The sequence below is a fragment of the Lactuca saligna genome, chromosome 8, assembly GCF_052625555.1.
Source record: "Lactuca saligna cultivar CGN05327 chromosome 8, ASM5262555v1, whole genome shotgun sequence".
Taxonomy (NCBI): Eukaryota; Viridiplantae; Streptophyta; class Magnoliopsida; order Asterales; family Asteraceae; genus Lactuca; species Lactuca saligna.
In genome coordinates, this window is record NC_136424.1 from 136,421,938 (window position 1) to 136,438,429 (window position 16,492).

At 33.3% G+C, this 16,492-nt stretch overlaps 1 protein-coding gene and 1 long non-coding RNA gene across 2 annotated transcripts; both read right to left on the reverse strand.

Annotated features, from left to right (window-relative positions):
* Positions 1–8,354: 8,354 nt before the first annotated feature.
* Positions 8,355–9,658, reverse strand: LOC145011516 (uncharacterized). The gene is made up of 2 exons (XR_013664138.1): positions 9,551–9,658; positions 8,355–8,526 (listed from the first exon to the last, which is right to left on the reverse strand). It is a non-coding gene; the product is annotated as an uncharacterized LOC145011516 (long non-coding RNA).
* A 316-nt stretch (positions 9,659–9,974) lies between these two features.
* On the reverse strand, positions 9,975–13,301 carry LOC145011515 (mannose/glucose-specific lectin-like). The gene is made up of 5 exons (XM_078970247.1): positions 13,188–13,301; positions 11,178–11,374; positions 11,059–11,107; positions 10,485–10,949; positions 9,975–10,412 (listed from the first exon to the last, which is right to left on the reverse strand). Exons 1-5 carry the CDS (start codon positions 13,245–13,247, stop codon positions 10,155–10,157), a joined length of 1,029 nt encoding a protein of 342 aa, XP_078826373.1. The 5' UTR covers positions 13,248–13,301; the 3' UTR covers positions 9,975–10,154.
* Between the last annotated feature and the right edge of the window lie 3,191 nt (positions 13,302–16,492).

The following is a 16,492-nucleotide window of genomic DNA, read 5'->3' on the forward strand; positions in this document are numbered from 1 at the left end:
AGTCACTACAACTTGAAACACCACAAGATCAAAGTGAGGTGGAGGTGGTGGTTGTGGTTGAGTTATTGGCGGATTGTGTCTGTTTGGTTTACGATGAGGCATCCTTCAAATATAAGTTTAAAGATATGAACAAAAATTTAAGAATTCAATAGTGAGTATAATAAGAGTGTTCCATGAAAAAATTCCCCATAAATCAACATATAATTGAAGAAGTGCTTGCAATAGAGATCTACCACTAGAAAGATGAAAGCATTTGGATAGAGATTCCCAAGAGGAATAGATGCCTGTCAATATTATTGGTATCATAAATGCATAGAGTTTGGGAAAATTTGAGCTTGAAGTAGGTCTTACAACATACCAATAAAGAGAAATTTTTGACAGCACAAATACCTAACGAACTGAAAGCTCAAGGTCTAAATATAAGCAGGAAAATAATAGTAAAGTTTATAAGTAGACCTAATCTATATCCAAAAGAGAGAGTACATTATACTCTACTTGCGAGGAGTGTTGTTCTGTTTAGTACTAGATTATGCCTTGGGATCAGCTAATTGGCACTTTATTTCCAACACAGGCCTTTCCAATGCCACTTGGTTTTGTCGAAGCTCCCTAAGTTCAGCTCGGCTGGCATCCAGTTCCCTCTATAGTGCATCAGTGTGAGTCCTTGTCAACTCCTGGTCATCACTCAAATGGAGGAGGTGAACTGTGTTGACTCCTAAGTTAGCCCTAATTTCCATAACTTGGTTGATGGTTGTCCTTCCTTGTTCGACATTGTGAGAAACACGACGAACCAAGATAGGGAGGATTCTGTCAGCTGAGCCTCTCTCGCTTAAGTTGTAGAAGCTTCAGTCTCCATTATAAGGAACTAGTTGACCCTCCTTATGGCTCCACCTTCCCAAGTATACCGGCCATAGAGGCGTCGGACCTTGGAATTCCAGTCGAGGGTTAGGATTTTGGGCAAATTGAGGTGGATTATAGACCTCGGGTTCTGAGTCAGTGTCTTCTTGAACTTCCTCCTCCTTTTCTTCTTCAGAACTCTCCTTAGGGTCTTCTTCTTCTGGGACTATCGGGTTATCTTCTTCTTCTTCAGCTTCGAGCCAACCATCGTTCCCCTGATCGGGAAAGTACTAGTCACCTGGCAGATGAAATCCAGCCATGTTATCAAAGCGAGAATAGGGGTGTAAGAAACATGAAATAGATGTATTACTAAATATATTTATAGGACGATCTTTACCAATTACTTCTATACTTACATAGTGAATAAGAGCTATATATAACTGAAGATAGAATAGACCTTCAAATAAATGATCCAAGTCTAGGACCACAACTAAAGAAGGAACAAGAAGTAAAGCTAATATCATAGATTCTAAGTCTATAATATATTGGTCACATATAACCTAACCGTATCCACTCAGTAACTATAGACCAACTAGAAAGGGTCATTTTTAGTTTTCACATAAGTAATTATAGTACCACAAAATACTCCTACAGAATTTTAAGTTTATGTTATGTTGTAGTATTTCCTTGTAGAAGAGTTGGTAAGTTTTTAGACTTATTTCAACACCACGACCATTCCTATGCATATGCAAACCACTTCTCGAATAGATGTAGTTGATCAGACTATATCAATCCTAGACCTGATTATATATCCCTAAGCCTACTTGTGCTATTCAACAATCGTAATATTTATGTTTTGTTCTAGTATGACACTGATCTTAGTATGAATGCATATATGTATACTTTAGTAAAATATTTTATTATTTCAAAAGTATAACTCTTGGTTAGAGTTTTTTAATCCCATTGTGTGTATTGTTGTATATCTTTTATGGGTTGATATACTTAGTTCACTATAAACAATGCTCTGATACCAATTTGTCACACCCCCTAACCGAGATTGCGGAAACATTCGGGGGTGGAGGACGTCATGTACAGTATCAAAACAATGCACAATAGTAAAATAAGCAACAGAATCCATTGCATTAATAAAATAGTTAATACATGTGTGTTCTTTGTAAAGTAGTATGACACCAAAAAGGTAAAGCACAATAAAAGACAATTCCGAACATGCTCCGTCTTCTAGAAAACCTATGCTCGTGCACCTGCTTTACTGGTTCCTTGAGAATACAAGTTATTTTGAAAGAGAGTATCTGTTGGATTAGATGTCTAAGCTCATAACTATTATTGGTATGTACTCGACCCGAGAGTACCATGGTCCATTTGGGTTGCATATCATCAGCACAATTTTTTAGGATGGACTTTTGAGAGAAGGTAATATATGATTTATTAATATATTATAAGTTCTAATATATTAATATGAATCATATGTTTTAATTAGTATTGATCAAGAATTAATTTGGTGATCAAAAGAGACTAATTAAATCTATGGGTACTAATTATGGACTAATTATGGTAATTAGTTATATTTATATGTATTGGGCTTATGATCCATGTTGGACCAAGTTTATGTATGGATACATAAAGATTTGGTTCACATGAACCATGGATCATAAGACCCATAGGTATGGGTTTGGTTTAATCCATAACCTTTGGAATCCTACATATAAATAGGTCACTCCATAGCCAAAATCGCCACTTCTAGTTCTTGGAGCTCATGGAGTTGATTTTGGTGTGGAAGGAATTCTCTCTCAAGTTCCACCTTGTCCATGATGTGTTGTGATTCCATTTAAGGCTTCCACACTATTAAGGCTAATCTCTTATGACCAAATACATCAAGACTTCAAGCTACATAAAATGCATGTTAACTTAACTAGTATCATATATGATTTATATGAAAATGCATGCTACTTATAGGTTTAATGCCTTGGAAACCATTTGCATATATAATTTGTGAAAATATAGATCCAAGGTATTTTGGGTTGTATATGCACCATAAGATGTTGTAGTATACTAAAACCCATCAGTGGTATCAGAGCCATGGATTGTTTTCAAGTTATATTTGATGTAATGGCTGAAAATTGAAGTTTTTTGCTGTCTGGATAGGGGACTCGATAAGTCCACTGAGGGACACGACAAGTCCATGTAGAAACTCATCCAACTCGCCGAGTTTGTTCTTGCACTCGACGAGTCGGAGCCCCTGACATCAGTTTTTCGATGTTTTCGGCTAGAATTGGACTAGAATCATTACCCTAAGCTGTTTTTAAACTTATACACCTATTTTTGATGTGGTAATGATCATGCTAATCTAGTTTCAAAGATAATTTTCATAATTTCAACATTGGTATTAGTTTACATGTTCATGCTAATTTCATGAAGATTGATGATTTTAATTATCTTGTTATTGTGAGTTAGTTTTGATTAATAGAAAAATTATGGGATAATTTGTTTTCAATCCGAATTGATTTATAAGTTGTTCATAAAGGGTGTTTTGTAACTTGTCCTCAAGTTATATGAAAAGTCTCATTGATGATTTTTAAAACTCATAAGATATCCATAAGTTATGAAAATGAAGATTCTTATTTTTAAGTGTTTTAAAGTCTTCCATAACTTGTCTTCAAGTTATGGAACTTGAAGAGTTTTTAATTATAACTACTTTAAACTCATAAGTTTTGGAGACCAAAAGGTTTTGAATTGGTCAAAACTTTCCCTCAAGTTTTAGAATTTGTAAAGTTTCCCACCATAAATACTTTAAGAGTAAATTACACGACTGGTCCCTATGGTTTAGGATAATTTGTGCGCTTGGTCCCTAACTTATTTTTTTAACTCGAACGGTCCCTATTGTTTGTTTTTGTTATGCGCTTGGTCCCTGCCTTACCTAAAAAAGACTATTTTGCCCTTGATTTTTTAATTTAATTAAATAAACACATCCCCAACCCAACCCCCTCACCTTACCTTACATACACCACCATCTTTCCATATTCAAATAATAGTCTTTTTAGGTAAGACAGGGACCAAATGTGTAATAAAAAAAACAGTAGGGACCAAGCGCATAACAAAATCAAACACTAGGGACTTTTCAAGTTAAAAAAATTAGTTATTGACCAAGCGTGCAAATTACCCCACACCATAGGGACCATTCATGTAATTTACTCATACTTTAATTCCAAGTTAAACCCTTAGAGTTTTAAAAGTTAAAATCCAACCCTTACACTATTATAATATTAATAGTTAATAGTTATATATATATATATATATATATATATATATATATATATATATATATATATATATATATATATATATATATGTGTGTGTGTGTGTGTATATATATATATATATATAATATGAACAAAGTCAGTCTTACCGTTAGTAGGCCTCATTCACGAAGCCGGTCTATAAGGGGGTATAACATTACTGCCTATAAAATGGCAGTTTAATGGGTGTCCACTCTCACTCAGCGCTTCCTTGACTATGGAGGGTCGTTAGTCGAACGGGTAGGATAGGTTATTAGTCTCCTTTCATTAAAATTATAATGACAAATACTAAGTAACTAAACACTTATAAATTCCCAATCTTAGTTAATTAGGAAAATGTGAATTTGGTGGTAACCCAGGAAATTACACTTTGTACCTTACCAAGTCGTTGGCGGAGCGTGTGTGGGTAATCGGCACACTAACATGGACTAGTATGAGTGGCAAAGGGTGACTTAATGCACCATATGATGTTGTCGTATGCTAAAAACCGTCAGTATCAACACTTAATTTGGTGAGTGCATAATTATTTTAGTTTCAAGTGTTTACATTCGTTTCATCAAAATGTTTGTTGTTGACTAGTGAAAATGTTTGCATCATTCCCAGAAAATCCTATGTTTTCTACATTAAATGAAAAGTAGTCTTCTACCAAGACTCAACTATTTGTATGATCTGTTTTCTTGAAAATAGTGTAAAATGTATGTTTGTACTTGAAATAGTATAAATGTATGTTTTCCATATTTGTAAAACTATCTTTACTCGAAAATAGTATGCATTTCTCATGTAAGAATATCATTGTATGAATGTTATGGAAAAATGAAGATTAACAGTAGTATGATATAAAATACACTACTGGTGCATTAACTACCTTGAAAACCAACTGGTTAATTAAGGTTAAAATGTGATTAGTTATAACCATGCTTGATAGACTAGTATAAAGCACGACGTTTCTTCAGGCATCGATAATGGTATGACATTTCTCACCCCTAGACATATAGGTCCCACTTTAGCTAGCAGCAAGGTGTAGGATGGTAAATCCCGTATAGATCTATACACTAACTCACACTCTCCCTCCAGGAGACTTTGTTACAAAATGTGACATAGAAAGAGTATTGCTTTGCCATGAAATAGTATCTCACATTTTAATTTTCTTGTTTTCGTTATAGTATGTAAGTTCTTTCTTGTTCTTGTAAATGAATAGTATGCTTTGTAATGAATAGTAATAGTATGTATGTATTGACTCATATATTGTTTCTCTATTCTAGCTACAATATGTAGTGATACTCAAAACTATACCTATTATAGTTTACTAGTATGTTTGTTTGAACTGTTACTGATTTTTAGAAAAGACTCAATTGACTAACATATGCAACTGAGTTAAGTATATTCCTTGAAAATGAGGTTTAATATTCAGGCATATACAAGGTTGTAAAACTCATTACTCGGTACGTATTCAACCGACTACCGAGTAGCAAGTACTCGGGAGTACTCGGGGAGTACTCGGATTTGGTAATTCATGTAGAAATATTTTTAGGGAAATTATTTATGTTAAAATCATCAATTAAAATCAAAATTTGATTGAAATATATAACAAAATTAGATACATGTGAAAACACAAAAAAAGAAAAACGCATAATGGTATCACTTCGTGAATAATTGTTGTATATTTAAGATATATATGTAGTAATAATCACATGTGTGTGTGTTAAATAATAAATCATTAAGTATATTAGACATATTAATCATCGAGTTGATCAACTTTTACAACACTGCTCAATTCAGTAGAGGGTCGCTCGGGGAGTACTCGGGATTCTACAATTCGCCTCGGTAAGGGGCCGAGTAGCGAGTACTCGGAGGAGTAATCGGACGACTCGATGGGTTTTACAACACTGGGCATATATTTAGCAAGTATAACTATGATTTAACTGACAGTCGGACTAGTAATGCTACCCTAAGCCCACAACCAAACAAGGAACAGGAGTTACGGTATTTAGGAATAGTCCTAAGTCCGTTAAAGCATACTTATACATAAATATGTACACGAATATGATTTTGACATAAACAGAAATCTAAAATTAGTTAAAAAAGAGTTTTAGAGTGATTTTAACAACATTTGAGCATAAGAAATCCTTTTTTTGTTGTTTCCACATGCAAATGATTAACACAAATAAATAATGTTCTACTTGTATTCTCCCCCTAAAAGCATTTAAAAGAGTAAATTGTAGGGGTATGAACACACCTTTTAGGAGTGATCCGATTGAGGGTTTGATATAGGATGATTGTTTTGACGTGCTAGCTCCTGGGACAAAACAAGTCCTAAATAGCAATTCCCACGATATATATAGGCATGAAATTAGTGAATATAACATCAAAGGTTCTAAGGAAACAACCTAGGATGTAAGAATCACTTACAGTAGAATCGTTAGAAGTGAAATCAAGCAACTGCTTGGGGTTCACGGCTAGCCTTCTGTATTTATGGCCGCACACGTTTCATGACCACTTGAAGGTTCACGTGTTTTCGGCCGTAAACTTAGATATGATGGCGATTAATTGACGAAAAGAAGAACACCAGATGTTCTTAAGGAGATTTGAAGGTGAAACAAATGAACTTCAGGTGATGGTTGAGAGAAACTAGGAGTTTTCGGTTGAAGATCTTGGGAGAGAAATCTTGAGTTTTCAGCCAAAAGTGTAGAAGTGAGAAAATTTCCGGTTCAACATATATATATATATATATATATATATATATATATATATATATATATATATATATATATATATATATATATATATATATATATATATATGGGAGAGTTTGTGGTCTGAAGGAGTTCACGGCCGCGAACTGAAGGTTTAAGACTGTAACCCGTTTGCGGTCCGAACCGTTTGTGGTTCGAAAGATTACCGCCCATCGAGGGTTTGTGGCTCATGAGAAGGTCCTTGGTTTCAAATGATTTCCCTCTAAAACACATAACATCAAAGAATATTTGGTTTATACACCTATAACGCATCAATCTAACTATATTAAGATAAATAAAGAAATAAGTTGACCGTTATTGGATAAGTTTGACTTTTATAAGATTGAAATTATGGGTTGTCACACCTTAGCCCTAATCTAGCATGCAATTCAAATATCAAGCATACTGATAATAATACATAAGTAAGGGTAATCTAGTACCACTTACGTGAGCTCAGCTAATTATATGCATGACACCTATTTTTCTTAGTAAAAATCTTGTTAGAAATTCAATTTCTTTTTCTACTGAAAATATTATAATTTCCTTAGTTTGAGTTCTGTCATGCCCGAAAGTGTGCCCAAATCCCTCAAACCAAGGCTCTAATACCAACTTGTTGTTGGATTAGGTGTCTAAGATCATAACTATAATTGGTATACCCTTGAATTCATAGTAGCACAGTCTTTTTAGGTTGCCCTCAAAACTAGCAACCGGACATGATGACTTATGGAAAAAAGAGGTTGAATTTATTATTTGATTAATAAATTAAAATAAATTATTGGTTAATATATTATGGAAATAATATATTACTTATAAATAGCTATATTTAAATAATATTTAATCAAAAATTAATTGGAATTAATTTTGCGATTAAAGGAATTAATTAAAAGTGTAGGGGCTAAAGTTAAATTGTTCACTAGTTAAGCATGAGGTTCCAGAACCTTCCAAGGGAAGGCTTGGACAAAATTTATATAGATAATCTATGGTTTCTAGATTATCGCATGTAGATAATTAAGGAGGTGGATGATTACCAAATTTGAATTAGTAATATTATATTCAAATTAGGGTTATTCAAGGTTTCCTATCTACAATATAAATAGACTTTCATACCTTAGGGTTTTCGGCCAACTAATGCCTTAGTGGAATATCCAAAATTCCTAGGTCTCCTTCTCCTCTCTCCTCTCTCATCCCAATGCTAGTGTTGGGTGTGAACCATGGCGCGACATTTATGGTGCTTGCTCTCTAAGCTTTAACAACACAATGGTTTATTGTTGTTCATCAACAACAATCAAATGTATGTTTTCTAACCCTAGATGCTAATTTCAAAAATAGTATAGGATTCTTAAGGTTTCCTAATTAATGTTCAAATGTTGTACGTTCAATTAGAGAAAACATAGATCGGGAAATAGTGTTGCATACACACATAAGTTTTGTTTGTTATGTTCAAAACTCATCACTTGTAACAACCCAAAAATCGTGATAAATTTTTTCATTTAAATATCAATATTTTCAAGCACCAAATAGGTCCAAGTCAATAACAATGTATAATATCCAAAACATCAGAGTAATAGTATCCCAAAAGTGCAAAAATCATGAGGGGAGGATGTTGTGCCATCACACCAGGCTCTTCCCTTTTGTACCAGAAGTACCTGAAATCATAAACAAAAACTGTAAGCATAAATCTTAGTGATTTTCCTCAAAATACTACATACCAAACATATAAACTAGACCTAGCCATGGAGTATATTCCAACCCAATAATACAAATATGGTCCTATCCCTAGGGCCTCGCCCTGGGGTTTATTTTAACCCGATCATACGATAGTGGGACCCGCTTAGGGTTTATTTCAACTTGATCATACGATAGTAGCCCCCTCATGGGGTTTATTTCAACCTAAACATGACATAATAGGCCCAACCCTGAGGTTTATTTCTACCCGAACATGTCATAATGGTCCCCGCCCTAGGTCGGCATTGGTGCCTTCGAACCATGGATACAGTAAGGAGACTCACCTCAACAACAGAAGAAATAGTTTAAATAATACGCTGCTCCGAAAACCAACTCTACCGGTCACCTTTAAAAATAACAGTGACCAAAACTCAAAATACACCTCAAAATACCCTCAGGTCAAACTTGGTCAAACTTGGTCAAATCCTTGTCAAATTCAACAGTGAACCAAGTCAACTGATATGAGTATGCCCATCGTACTTAGTTTGTAAGCACAACGTACAAGCGCATTTACGAAAAGATGGGCCTTTGACCTTATACGCATAGCGTACGCTAATGTATGCCCAACATTCGCTCTTACCACCTTTTGCATCTATTAAGAGCTTAATATCTTAAGCTCTTTTGTCCAAAATCCATATCTAGTCCTCAAATTATGTCCTTAATCATAAAGTTTCCAACTTTATGATCTTGCATTGCTATTAAGTGGTAAAATCCAAATATCCTATCTTCTTATCTCATTAAGACATCTAAGTCCATGCATGGAGGAAAACTAAGGACCAATATTACATTTTTATGATTCTAAACACTCCAAAATGTATGAACGGACAGCTGAAATGAGTTAGAGTAACCCATACTAAAATACATCAAGCTTATGGAACTAAAATGAATATATTCCATGGCTAATCAAGATCTGAACAAGATTTCGTCAAGATTAGAGCTTTTTACCTCTAACTGGTGCAAAATGATGACAATGTTTCTTAATCCAAAATGCTTCAAGCTTCCAAGATGCTTTCCTTTCCTTCTTCTTCCTTTAAGAACACCAAAACACACACTAATGACTCAAGAAGGCTCTCAAAATGGATTAGGGTTTGCAAGGGTCAATATAAGGGATGGAGGTTGATGAATGAAAGGGTATCAATGCTACAAAGTTGCTTAAATAGTGCACAAACCCTAAATATTATGGTTTGGTTCAGGCCACATATGCCCATCATATGAGAAGTACACCCAGCGTACGTGATGAAACATGTTTCCTCTAAAATACTACAAGGGACCAATTTGGAATCAAATTCACTTACCCAAGGAAAAAATGGAAATACATGAATATCAAGATGTTACAACAAATCTAATAAAAAAAATGGTTCAAAATCGATTGATGTAACCACGAAAATTAATAATATGGTGCAAGTGGTGAAGTACATTGTAGATATCACAAGTTACACTGGCAACTAAATTGGCTCGTGTATGTCAAGGATAATGTGTAAGTGTAAGGATCCCCACATGTTATAACACACAAAGCTTTTTATTCCACCATACCCTTAGCTTAAGAGGGTTAGTTATAGATCGTAGGCTTCAGATATACACCAATGCCATCAATATAATAGCCTGCAAGACCATAAAATCCAGCAAATGATTTATTCTCCCATGGTACGTTGAAAGGTGTCCCTCTAACATTACCATACGGTCCATGGATTTGTTTGGTTGTGATGAATGTGAGTGATGATATTATCGTATGGCCAACATACGTTCCCCTTGAGAGGCCAATCGTTCCATTGATAGCAATAATTTCCTCGTCGGGAGAAAATGTAACCTAAACCAAAATGGAAAAATAAATAACTAATATAATTGAAGTGACTATAGATTCATTGAGTCAAGTTTGCACCTCAGAGACTATGTCTCCACCATTCCAGCCACCAGCCTTGTTAGAAGTTTTCTCTATGCCCTTAATTTTGGTAGTGAACATAAGGGAGTATATAAGATCACCATGATCAATGGTTATCTTCTTCAGATGATGATTTCTCTCAAGTTGAAAAGACCACTTGTTTTGGGGACCTCCAGGGGATTTTGTTCCCCAAATTCCAACTCGTGCAATTTTGTGAGATGAAGTCGTGATGTAGACACCGATTGCATCAATATAGTAGCCTGCAAGGCCATAAAATCCACCAAAACTTCCTCTTACCCATGGTACAGTGAAAGGAGTATTTGTTTTTCGACCAAAAGGTCCATGAGTCTTCTTGTTCGTAACAAAAGATAGTGACGAAATTATTGTATAACCATCATATTCCCCATTTGATACCCCAAGTGTTCCATCAATACCAATTATTTCCTCATCATCTTCAAAAACAACCTGTCCAAGCAAATGGCAAAGTTTAACTATTACCAAGTTCAATAATATAAACATAGGAGCAAACAATGATATTTGTATGTGTCGGGTTGTGAAGAAGCTAGAAGTTTACCTTAGAAAATGTGACGCCGCCATTCCAACCACCAACCATGTGCGCAGTACTGAAAACCCTTTGATTCAGTGGTAAACACAAGAGATTATATTAGATCATCATGATCAACAGTTATGTACCTCAGTTTATGATCTTTTTCAAGTAAGAAAGCCCAACGATTTTGGGGATCTTCATTAGATTTAGTTCCCCATAATCCAACCTTAGAAACTCCGAGAGAAGCCATACAAAACGGAACATACAACATTACAGCTAATATTATCCTCTTGAGCGGCATCTTTAGGTATTGTTCTTTTTCCATTAGAAAGTAACACAATATCTGCCAATTAAAAGTGAAATCAATTAAATTAAGAACAAGAGCTCCTACTGTCCATTAACTTATATTTGTGTCAAGCGAGGCATGCATGCACATATCGAATCACTATTATGTCACGTATATTATTTATTTGGTTTGTTCAAGTTATTATGTTCATATTAAAAAGGTTAATGGATTGATGAGTTTGGATGTGTATTTGACTTTGATAGTTACTAATCAATCGTAAGAAAGTGTCCTAAAAAAAGTATATAATTTGAATGTGTTTGGCACATTATTTGAACCCTCTAATGATTACATTTTTTTCCTTAGACAACTATATTAATTAATTACATAAGAATTACCTTTTATCAATAATTACTAAGTATTATTATACAATAATTTTGTTTTTTTTACCTATAATTATTACTATAATATTTAAGTATTTATGAAATAGTGATGACGATCTTTTTCTTTTATTTTATTTTTTTTAATTTTTTTTATAAACCATAAACCATTTTCTATATAATAGTATTATAATAAATGTAAGGATTGATTAAGTTCAAATCTATAAAATAAAAAATGTTAAATAAAACAGTTTTGCATATTCTTTATATTATTTATATGCAAATAAATTAAAACAAGTTGATTTTTCTCCATAGTGCGTTTATGAATAAAACTACTAGTTAACAAATAGATAGACGAGTAAATAAAATGGATTAGAAGGTTGGAAAATAAAGAATAAATGGATGAAGAAAATCTAGATAGTTAGAACCATACAGTCCAAAAGTGAAAATGATTTAAATTTTGAACATGTTTTTGAGATTACTTTTTAACTTCAAAATCTTTTTTTTTTTTCTTTTTTTGTAAAAATTCTTTTTTGACTTTAGTGCTTTATAGGAAAAAACCAAAATTATTTTTAAAATTGTTTGTCTTAGTATTCTTTGATTTTTGAATGAAATTTATCTTTTAAGTTCTTAAAAATCACTAAAAGACAATATTTTTTGATTTTTGAAAAACCATCATTTTCTTGTTGGTAAAAAGTCAGTAAATGGACTTTTTTAATTTTCAAACTTTTTTTTGAATTTTTATGAAAATTTAAAAAAACCAAAATTTAAGAAATTATTTGAAAACCAATCCAAAACACCTTCTAAAGCAAAAGGTCATCATCCAACTCTCTAATTTAATTAAATAGGCTATAAGATATACAAACATTATTACATATGTTACCGTAAACACTACATAAACACTACAGTGAATGTGATAGGGTAAATGTTTCCCCACACGATTCCCCATCACTTCTTTCTCTCTCTCTCTCTCTCTCTCTCTCTATATATATATATATATATATATATATATATATATATATATATATATATATATATATATATATATATATATATATATATATATTATAAAAGATGTTATTATTTGTACCCATCAATCACATAAAAATAAAAAAATGAAGAGTAAACACATACTCAAACAAGCACACTGAACAATCTCAAATTAATCGTATGAGGGGAACAGGAAGATAATGTTTTATCTTCAAGAGAATGATATAAAAAATGGGTATAAGCGTATATATATATAACAAAACTGACACAAGCTCAAATCTAAGAAAGAAATAATATATATTCAATTAACGTATAAGTACATTCGTTTGATAGATTAAAAAATCATTATTCGTCAATAATACAAAAAATGATGGTTGCACTATCATATTGATAATAAACAAAAACTGAAATAACATTACGAAGGCTTAACTATAATCTTATATGCACCCATAATAAATGCCGTTCAAAAGAAAAAATAAATGCACCCAGAATAAATATCTCACCTGTAAATACGAGGAAGCTCTGAACCCAACTTCCCCTCCACTGGACACTGGTTGTTGCATCTAATATCGCATGTTTTTTCACATATATGTTATTTATAGGTCAATTGGTCAAAGGGAAGTCGACATGTAAATTATAATATATCATCATGACAACTACATTTGGTGGTGTATGACTGTATGACACATGTACACATGAAACCAATAATTGATGTGTGGAACCAATAATTTATGATAAAAAAACATAGAGGAAGGAATTGGAGGGTGTCTGACTGTCCGTCACATTTTACGTGCTATTTGCGTCATTATTTTTCACTTTCTTTTCATTTCCTAGTTACTCTTTATCATCCAAAAACAACAACTTTTAACTTCATCTTATTGTTTACAAATAGAATTACTACATTAAAAACTACAATTCAATAAATAAATAAAATTAATTAAAAAATGATTAATATACATAAATTAATAAAATAAAAGTATTTCGTTATTTGGAAAAGAGTACATACATGAAAAAAAAAACACAAATTAAAAAAAAAAAAAAGTATCAAAAATTTCATATCTTTGGGGCTTCTTATTCGTCACACATCTTTTGCTTTTCCTCCTAGGCCTTTTCTTTTTCCGACATTTTTTCAAATGTCAAATGTTCGATGAAATTCAAGTCATGTTGCTCAAAGCTTATTATCATTTTCAACATTTCCTTTACTTTGCTGAATCTCGATGCATTTGAACAATACGCCATCCTTTTCGCTTTGTCCTTGCCCATCAAGCCGATAATTTCTTCTAACTTGTGCTCGTCTTCTTCTTTCAAGTCCAATCCGATACGAGCATTGGAAGAAGCTGTATAACTAGTCAATGACGTTTTTGTTTGTTTTTTTGTAGCGACTTTAGCTTCTTTCTTTTGCATAACGTTTCATTTCAAACTATGTGCTAAAACTTTCCAAGGCTCATTCTATTTGAATGTCATTCCATTGTTTTTCTTACGAAACAATTGATACACCTCTTGGAAAATTTCTTCATCGCTCTTTCCACATTTCCTTAGTTTTTTAGGTTGGTGTACAACTCAATTATTCCGCTATGTAACGTTCTTGTTTATATCTCAAAACTTTGTATTCAATTTTTGTTTATTACTATAGTTACAACACCCCAATTATTCGAGAAATCGTTTAGTAATATGTAGAAAAAAATGCTCAATTGATTGTGCATTTCCTTCCTTTGAATCCTCATATATGTTAGACCTATGTTTTTTTCTACACCAACTCTTCCCTCAGAATCCACCCTTGAGGGGTTGCCTTCATTTTAGTGGTTGATGCTTCTTTTCCTTTGTCATGTAGAGGTGTTCGGTTCTCGAAGATGCCTTCGAGTGAGGGGTTGAGTTTTAGGCACGAACTCGTCATACGAATAGTTGAGGGTTTTGGTTTGTGGGTTGTCGGGAGGGGGGGGGGGGGGCGAGGGGGATTCGACTTTGAGGTTCAAAATGAGGTTGGTTGGTGGAAAATATTCAGGAAAAGTCACGAAGTTATTTATCATTTGTAAAATATGATATAACCATGGAATAATATTGTTGAACATTTAGATATTGAAGTTGTATAAGGAATGAATAGGGTCATCTAATTGGGGATGATAAAATGATTATTAGATCGACACGTCTTGTTCAACGTGAGGCGTGCTATCGGATTTCTGCTAGGTTCTTCAATTTGGATAAACACTTACTTTTTAATATTATCTAAAAATGATTAAAATCTTAATATTAATATTAAATCTAATTCTAAGTATTATTTAGTAATTAGTTAAATTTTAGTATATTTAAGATAAATCTAAATCGAAAAGTCTTTAAATTTTAAATATTATTATATAATATTACTAATTCTAAACTTCTCATTTATTGGCTCATTTTTGTTTTTTGTTTTTTTAATCCGTCTAATTTGGTGGGAATTTTTTTATTTTTAATATATCTGATTCCAACGCCTAATGTAACTAATAAAAATGGGATCTGTGTCACGTGTTACCTCTTCAAACAACCCACCACCAGCTACACCATCTGTTACCTCCTCAAGCCACTACCATATACACTTACATCGATGCTTCCCCCTCTTTAAGTCTCTCTAGAAACCTATGTCTCTCTTCTTCCCATTTGTCTGCTACCGTATCTTACACCGTGATTATATTGTATCACTTATAATCCTCTTCGAGCAAATAAACTTCTAGTTTCTTCTTCCACCAACCCCGACGTATTCCATCGATATCCATTTCGTCTCAAAAATCATTCCTGATTGAAGACTGCATGGTTCTTCCTCTTGCATCATTTATCTACCAATTGCCACCATCGACTTCATTGTCGGCGTCCCCACCGATGATGGTTGTGATGGTTGGGGTCACTATCCATATGCTAATATCAGTTGATAGCCTTATATCTACAAGAATCCCAAACCGACACCCAAAATAATCCCAATCGCTCAAATAACGGTATTTCTTCAAAGTGAAGACATCACCGTTTGCTACGGTTATCGCCGTTTAGGTAAGCTTTCTCTAAGCTTTTAATCACCTTTTCTCTTTGTCTCCTTTTCGTTTGTCTGTAAATCCTTGGTATTTTGGGGGGTTATGATTACCAATATCTGGGTAATTTCCCATCACCTCCGTCATCAATTAGTAGTTGACGGTAATGATCAAGAAAGGGGAGGGGGATAGTCAATGGTTTTTCATTAAGGATGCAGGAAGGATTGGGTAGGAAAAAAATCGATTATTGTCCAAATTCTTCCTCCTTCCTTTCAGGGCAATTAGAAGCATGAATTTGATGCCTCCTACAAGTTACTTACAAGATGCTGTCAAAAATTCTAAGGTTCTATTTCTAGAATGTGGCTTGCTTTTTGAAAATCCCGACATATGTTCAGACCAATATATTGTTAGGGTCGAAGTTATGTTGTAAGATGTCGAACATGTAATCTTATTTTACAAAGGCATTTTATGTCGAAACTGAATGTCTAGTCCTTTGTAATTTTCTGTATGCTTTAATGTTTTCTTATAAATAAGGAAGTTAGTTAGAGTTAGATAATAATTTTGGAGTCAATCTTGTCTAGTTTTCTCTCTGTAACCTTGAAGCATAATATGAGCTAAAACAATATCTTATTAACATTCCGTGTTCATTTCTCGATTCAATACTTAATCAATTGGTATCATAGTAGGAATCATATCTCTGCGATCTGATTTTCATTCTGAATCAAAAGGTTTTTGAATCAATTTTGGATTCAAAAGTTTCCGAACCTTTTGTATTGAAAATTGTTCTTAATCTATAGTTGTGATTCAATTCTGCA

Coding starts and splice junctions, on each gene's coding strand:
- LOC145011515 (XM_078970247.1), bottom strand. CDS start 13,247: ATGCAACAACCAGTGTCCAGTGGAGGGGAAGTTGGGTTCAGAGCTTCC. Junction 11,375..13,187: donor GAGCTTCCTCGTATTTACAG/GTGAGATATTTA, acceptor TTTAATTGGCAG/ATATTGTGTTACTTTCTAAT. Junction 10,413..10,484: donor GTGGAGACATAGTCTCTGAG/GTGCAAACTTGA, acceptor ATTTTGGTTTAG/GTTACATTTTCTCCCGACGA.